This window comes from Biomphalaria glabrata, chromosome 3 (assembly GCF_947242115.1).
Source record: "Biomphalaria glabrata chromosome 3, xgBioGlab47.1, whole genome shotgun sequence".
Classification (NCBI taxonomy): Eukaryota; Metazoa; Mollusca; class Gastropoda; family Planorbidae; genus Biomphalaria; species Biomphalaria glabrata.
This window is the reverse complement of record NC_074713.1, coordinates 52,599,018-52,607,157: the sequence shown is the minus strand read 5'-3', so window position 1 is coordinate 52,607,157 and position 8,140 is coordinate 52,599,018. Positions and strand designations below refer to the sequence as shown.

The 8,140-nt window shown below is 37.7% G+C and overlaps 1 protein-coding gene across 1 annotated transcript; it reads left to right on the top strand.

Moving 5' to 3' along the window:
* The first annotated feature begins 5,945 nt into the window (after window positions 1-5,945).
* Window positions 5,946-6,476, top strand: LOC106060363 (cytochrome P450 2D10-like). The gene has a single exon (XM_013218205.2). The coding sequence runs from the start codon at window positions 5,946-5,948 to the stop codon at window positions 6,474-6,476; it is 531 nt and encodes a 176-aa protein (XP_013073659.2).
* The last annotated feature ends 1,664 nt before the right edge of the window (window positions 6,477-8,140 follow it).

The window sequence follows — 8,140 nt, the reverse complement described above, 5'->3', positions numbered from 1 at the left end:
TAAAGAAAATTTAAAGAGAAATGGACCTCATTCACCAATCGTAAACAAACAACATTTAGCCACGTGGTGCTCTATCTCTTCTATATAATTTACGATCTCATGTTTAATTCATGATGGCTGTCACGTGACAGTTTTTTTCATTGATTTATCAATAAGATCACGTGACTAAATGCTGTTTGTTTACGATTGGTGAATGAGGTCCATTGAACTTAAACAAATATGAATGTCTAATTATGAAATGGGGCGCGGTGGCTGATTGGTAAAGCGCTTGGCCTCAAATACAGGGGTCCAGGGTTCGAATCTCGATGAAGACTGTGATTTTGAATTTTGGGATTTTCAGGGCGTCTCTTAGTCCACTCTATTGGGTACCTGACTTTATTTGGGAAAAGAAAAGGTGGTTGGTCGTTGTGCTGGCCACGTAACAGCCTGCTCGTCGGCCAAAGAAACAGATAACCTTAACATCATTATCTTCCCTACAGAGTGCAAGGTCTGCCCCTGGAAGTTAGTAAGGATGGATTCGAACCCTGACACTGGTGTCAGTTTTTTTTTAAGTTCCAGGCACTTGGTCTATCATTCACCCACTAAACTCTCTCTTTCTCTCTCTCTCTCTTTCTCTCTCTTACTCTTTATCTTTATCTCTTTCACCTTCTTCCCCTCTCTCTCTCCCTTTATCTCTTTATTTACTCTCCACCAATCACCAGTAACATGTAAGTTTAACAAGGACATCAAAGTTGTATCTTATTTTCAACTTCTATACAGACCAAGGTGAAGACCTAAGAGCCATTACATTTATTATCTTCTTTTGTACTTTTGTTTGTTACAGTTGTAGTGATTGTTTACCATGTCAAACATTAGCCTCATTCTGAGAAAAGATATAATTAGAATATTGTTTCGTTCATAACTGCAGCATAAAGTTTGAGTTTTTTTGATTCACAACTTCAATCAAAAATTGTGAGCTTTGTTGTGATAGTTTGTATTTGTTTTTTAAATTAAATGTTTGCTTTGTTCGCTTCATACGTTGATTCCAGGAGATTTGTTTTTTTTTTTTTTGCAAATTTCTTCTTCTTCTTCGTTCTCATTGTTATGTTGGAGTGTTCATACGACTAGACCAATATATGTGATGAACTGGGCAGTGGTTTCCAAAATCAGGGAGCTCTCCATATAGTTTTCTTTCTATTGGGGTGTTTTGGGGCCAATGTCTTATACGGGCCTCTTGGTAAAGAGAGCAGTTTTGGAGGACGTGGTCGGCATTCTCTGGTGATACTCCACATGGGCAGATTTCACTGGTTCCAATTTTGTTTCTGCAAATGAAAATTTAGAAATAATATCTAAATCTGTCGTGTGAAATGCTGCATTCATTTTTAATCTTCGAAATCGTGGTCTGCGAGAAAGGGGAGACTATTCTATATATTATTTCGCCGTCTGTGTCTCTCATATTTGGATGTTTTTCATCAAGGTTCGAGTGAAGATGTATGTGTCATGGTCTTCGTAAGAGATTTGTATTTGTCTTTTCAGAAAAGATGGCTGAATTTGGGAGGGGAGGGGTACCATTGTCTTACTGTTCTACTTGGCTTGGACTTAGATTCTCCCTTCACCGTTTCTGTATCAAATGGGGTTTTACAGGTTGGGGTCGCTAGCTCTACGCCAAACCCTTCCCCTTTCTCTTGGGACCTATTTTGGGACGCCAAAAAAAGGGGTGCACACTGCCAGGCAATAGGCATTGCCTTTTTATATGAGAACTACGGAGAAAGGTAAGAATATTTTAAAAATAAAATTAAGACTCCAAGAGATTTTGACACATATTGATGAAAGAATTCATTTCAATGACTTACAATGCTGCAAACTAAACAGATCAATAGAATACGTTGATTTTTGGTTCAACTTATTACTACTAGCTAGTAACGTCTCATCTCATCGGTCCCTTGACTTAACTCGTATGGGGGATGTAACATTTCCCGTAACCAGCCCCCCCCCCAACACACACACTATTTTCCCGGTCAACAGTTATTTTTAGTAGGATATCAAGAGAGAGGTTGGTCCACTCTTTCATGTTTTCCAGCCAACTTTTCTTTCGACGACTCTTGCTCCCTCCACTGTGCCTTGAAGGACGACTTTTGACAGCTAGTCATGTCTTACAGTATGACCGAACCAGCTCAGCTTTTGTATCTACCCTGTGCAAATGTTGCACTAACATCCGACAGTGTGATGACTTGTACTAGTACTAAATCATTTGTCTTCTTTTCTTGGTTTCTGATACCTTGCATTTTTCTGTAGCATTTACTCTCAGAGGTTACAATTTTTATTTCACCCTCAACGTTCAGTGTCCTGCTTTCACAACCAGATAGAAGTATAGAGACCACTAAGGAAGAGTACAGCTTTAGTTTTACTTGAAATCTAGTTGATTATTACTTTTTTAAATATGTTATCAGAGGCGTCACAGTTATAGCACGAAACTAAGAGATCTACGTCTTCCATAATGATAATATTTTGTACTCCAAACGGAAGACAATTAATTGTGCAGTGCAAGGGCGTAACGTTGTGTTATGCATTAATTTACATTAATTTAAACTGTTCAGATTGAGATTATATTAGCTTTGTAAAAAAAAAAAGTAACTTCTAATTGAAAACAAACTTTGTAGAATCTTAAGGTTTAGACGTTATAATTTTTTTTAAATTCATAGTTTTGTTGGCCTTAGGCGACCCCTGACAAATCGTCAATCGAACCCCCAAGGGGGGTCGCGATTCGCAGGCTGATAATCCCAATATTAGATCTGCAAGGACTTTGTTGTATCTATTTATTTCACTAAGAAAGATAACAACAGAAACATTGAGAACAAACGATGGAGTTATCTACCTTTGAGGTGTCGTTACTTCTAGGTGCAGAGTCTTTTTATTTCTTCTACAATTGGCTCAACAGACAAGTTCGACGTCTGCCTCCGTGTCCAGTCAGTCCACTTTCCCTCTTTGGAAATGTGCGGGAATTGCTTTCAGACATGAGGCCGAAGAGGAGATCAGTGGCGTGAGCGATGCGGGGACATCACCAGGTAAGTTATTCCATCTGCAATCTCTTTATAGCTAAAGACTTATATTCCGTTTTAGTGTAAATGCTTCTAGGGCCATCATTGTACCGTGAGTTTATAATCACTTTATCTATCAACTTATATCAACCAAAATATAATATAGATTTAATTGAGAAGCCGAAGAATAGACACAGATTGTACAAGGACTAACTTTGTGTTTTTTAGGGGGGGGGCTGGGGAGGGAGGATAAGTACCAGTGTAAAGAGAATTGATGGGCCCAAAATATGAGTGTAAAGGGGGAGAGGGGAGGGTCTTTCCAAACCAACTCGAAAATCTATGTAGGAGAAATTATGATACGCAGGTTTTTAAAAAAAATGGCGGGTTCCAGAGTGCGAAAAAGAGAGAGAGAGAAGGAAAGAGAGAGTGGGCCATGAAATTTCATTGTAACAGTTAACTTTAATTCACGGGCTAAAAAAAAAAGTATGTTAGGTTATAGTATAGCCTTTTTCTTCTTCTTTATCGTTCTCATTGTTATGTTGGAGTGTTCAGATGACTAGACCAATACATGAGATGAACTGCGCAGTGGTTTCAAAATCAGGGAGCTCTCCATATAGTTTTCTTTCTATTGGGGTGATTTGGGGCCAATGTCTTATACGGGCCTCTTGGTAGAGAGAGCAGTTTTGGAGGACGTGGTCGGCATTCTCTGGTGATACTCCACATGGGCAGATTTCACTGGTTCCAGTTTTGAGCTTCCGGTACATGTGTTGTCGCATTCTGTTCTGTCCGGTCCTGAGTCGAAAGATTAGACGTTGGTCTTGTCGGGATAGCTTATAGTAAGCGTCATCTTTCTTGTGATTTGGATGGGAGCTCGTCCATTTCTCATTTATTCTGTTTACAATTAATTTCTTCATTTCTTCTGGATAGAGTGCAGAGTTTATTTGTGAGTTAGTTCTCCCACTCTTGGCGAGTGTGTCAGCCTTCTCATTTCCTGCTATATGGGCTCATGGGCTGGTATCCATAGTATAGCCTGTTTATTAAGATTTAAAAGAAAGGGGGGAAAGAGGGGGGGGTGTCCGTCCATAATTAAACGCCTGGAAACAAATCGACGAGCGTAGCCAGTGTGTATTGCTAGTATAAATATATAACATATATAACAGATAATATAAGATTATAAGATCAAATCAAAGGTCAAAGTGTTAAAAGCACAATCATCCAATGACTTATGAAATATTACTTTTTTTAAGGAGAATTAAATGACCTTGGGATTAATTGACGGGAATTCATTGACCTGAGATTAAATAACCGGGGATTGAGTGACGGGAATTCATTGACCTGAGATTAAATAACCGGGGATGGAGTGACGGGAATTCATTGACCTGAGATTAAATAACCGGGGATGGAGTGACGGGAATTCATTGACCTGAGATTAAATAACCGGGGATTGAGTGACGGGAATAAATGACCAGGGATTAAATGACGGCGATTGAGTGACCGGGGATTAATCGGCTGGTATTTACATTTACAACTATCGACCATCATTGTGTGAATTTTGTGGTCACGGTAAAAAAAAAAAAAAAAAGAAATGTGGTGTTTGTGTTATTAATGTCATCTTAATGGTAAAATTAATTTACATAAAATCTACTTTGTTTCTCCTCTTTATAAGGGCACTGTTTTGTAGTGGCTGCATTATTGTATTGTCTTAATGTTTTGTAGTGGCTGCATTATTGTGTTGTCTTAATGTTTTGTAGTGGCTGCATTATTGTGTTGTCTTAATGTTTTGTAGTGGCTGCATTATTGTATTGTCTTAATGTTTTGTAGTGGCTGCATTATTGTATTGTCTTAATGTTTTGTAGTGGCTGCATTATTGTATTGTCTTAATGTTTTGTAGTGGCTGCATTATTGTATTGTCTTAATGTTTTGTAGTGGCTGCATTATTGTATTGTCTAAATGTTTTAAGATCGCTGCATTATTGTATTGTCTTAATGTTTTGTAGTGGCTGCATTATTGTATTGTCTTAATGTTTTGTAGTGGCTGCATTATTGTATTGTCTTAATGTTTTGTAGTCACTGCATTATTGTATTGTCTTAATGTTTTGTAGTGGCTGCATTATTGTATTGTCTTAATGTTTTGTAGTGGCTGCATTATTGTATTGTCTTAATGTTTTGTAGTCACTGCATTATTGTATTGTCTTAATGTTTTGTAGTGGCTGCATTATTGTATTGTCTTATTGAGGTCACCCATAAGTACTACCTTTTGTTGTGAGCTATTAAAATTGAAGACTATTAAATATTTTATTATTATTGCAATATTTCTTTTTTTTTCTTTCAGTCTGCGAATAGGTTCAAAGGTCATTGTTTTACTCTACGGCTATGTGCTCATTAAAGAGATACTCGTCCACCGGGCCAGGGACTTCACAGACAGGCCAGTCACTGCTATGGATTTGGTGAGTGTTTATTAAAAACTCGTACTTCACTTTGTTTTATATATCTGTGGCTACTTACCTTTTGGGCGTGCCAAGCAGACCAAGGGAATGGAATCTCTAAAATAGCATTTTAAAAAAAAAAGGTCCCTTTCTTCGTGCTCTGTCTGTCATTACTGGAAAACCAATTGACATATTCCCAATGACTAATGTCAGTATTTCAAATAACATTTGCTCAATCTTGTTAGGCATGAGGTTTTATCCAATATATCGACCCTCGGCCAAAATTTTAATTTGAATAGTTGCGTAGTGTTCGTACCCATACTGAGGTATCTACCTGGCGATTTGTTTCGTATCAAAGAAAACTGAACGAGGAGTCAAAGAGATATTCCAACTTTTTGATGTGTGCATCGAGAAATGTCTGAGCAGCGAGCGTTTGGAATGTTTTTTTAACTGAGTATGTAAAAGAACAGAAGAAGAGGGAACAAAGCGGCGTAACTACGACCATGGATGAAAGAAATCTAAAAATGATTTTCTTTGATTTATTTGCTGCTGGGTCGGAAACTACTTTCACGACAATCTACTGGTTTGTACTGTACATGTTACATCATCCAGATGTCCAGAAGAAAATATTTGATGAAATTAATGAGCATGTTGGAACAGAGAGAGTACCTAACATGCAAGACAAACAGAGTCTGACGTACTTGAACGCAGCTATCATGGAGACCCAGAGACTGGCCAGTATAGCCCCCAATTTTTTGCCTCGCACATGTCACAGTGATATGCAAGTTAGGGGCTACACCATCCCTAAAGATACCTTCATCCTGCCTTGCCTGGACTCTGTCTTACATGATTCACAAATATGGGGACATGACGTCATGGCATTTAACCCAGAACGATTCATTAGCCAAGATGGAAAATTGCAGATTCCTAAAGAATTTATTCCATTCTCTGTTGGAAATAGAACTTGTCTTTGGCGTGAATATGGCCAAAACGAGTTTGTTTCTTTACAAATCAAACATGATTCAAAAGTTTGAATTTCAACCAGCTGTCTTATGTCAGCCTCCGCCTTTGAAACATATTTCTGGCTTTATTCTGTCTCCTGAACGTTATCAAGTCAAAATAATTGCCAGGTCAATTTGAGCTGTTCTATCTCCTGAACTTAATGGATATCATGAAGCCCGAGTTCAAATTACAAAGCGCTGCAACTCTGTTCACAATGTGTTTATGTCAGTAAACATTTAAAGATGAAGAGTGGACATGTACATATTTTGCTTGAGATATTATAACAGGATGTCCATAAGGAAATCACTGTTCAGTGGGTTTTTTTTTTCAGTATTTACTTTAATAATCAACGTTGTATTAACTAGGTGTTAACAAATAATTAAAGACCATGATTATGTTCCTAGTGTTTATAGTGTGACATATTGACTTATGACTAAATTGAGAAATTACTCTGTCACGGAGCCTAGCTACAACCAAGCAAAAAAAAAAAAAAAAGGAAAAAAGTGCTTGAGGCGTTTAAAAGGTTGCCTTTATCAGATCTTTTGGGCAGGTGATGTCAGGGTTGTCGCTTCATGAGGGTGTTATGCGGCTACTGCAACAAACAACCCCTTTTTCTTTTCCCAGCAAACGTCAGGTATCTATTGTATGGACTCAGAGGCGTCCTAAAAATCCCAAATGTCAAAGTTCCAGTCCTAGATTCGAACCATGGACCTCGGTTTGGAAAGCCAAGGCTTACCACTCTGCCACTACGCCGCTGCTTGTGACTTTAAGAAATAGATTTATATGGTGTGAAAAGAAAATATTTCCATTCTAGGTCACTCTACTAGTTTCGAGTTAACTCTTCAATTCTAGGACACTCTACTAGTTTCGAGTTAACTCTTGAATTCTATGACACTCTAGTAGTTTCGAGTTAACTATTCAATTCTCGGACACTCTACTAGTTTCGAGTTAACTCTTCAATTCTCGGACACTCTTCTAGTTTCGAGTTAACTCTTCAATTCTAGGACACTCTAGTAGTTTCGAGTTAACTCTTCAATTCTAGGACACTCTACTAGTTTCGAGTTAACTCTTCAATTCTAGGACACTCTACTAGTCTCGAGTTAACTCTTCAATTCTAGGACACTCTACTAGTCTCGAGTTAACTCTTGGCCTGTAGATGCAATATAAAGTGCATGTGTGTATCTTGTACTTTGTGTGTGTGTGTGGGGGGGGGGGGGCTGAACACTTCTATTTCTTGTTCCTCTTCACTACGTTTTGGAGTTGTGAAATGATTCTTATCTATTGAAGAGTTACACGATAGACTTACCAATGTCAAGGTCGCTAAACTGAGCTCCCTAGTTGCCAACTAAATGAAAGTGAACTTGTCAAGACAATCGATTGGATTATAACGCTTTGAGAACGCTAGAAGCATGAAATTGCGCTAAATAAAAGAATAGGTAAAAATATTTCTAAATGCACAGATTTGTCATTGTTAGTCTAAATCTATTACAAATTTAAATTACTTGATTGATCCAAGCTATTTGATACAACTACACTTACTATAAGCTTTTTTTAAACAAGTATTTTGTGTATTTTGCTTGTTGGAGGTATAAATAAAGTTATGTAATTAAGACTAAGACTAAGACTGCTTTATTGATCCTTACGGAAATTTGTTGTGATTACAAGGACTCGTTTCTCATATAAAGACAACACAACA

Excerpts from the sequence above, each read along its gene's own strand:
- LOC106060363 (XM_013218205.2), top strand. The coding sequence starts at position 5,946 with ATGGATGAAAGAAATCTAAAAATGATTTTCTTTGATTTATTTGCTGCT.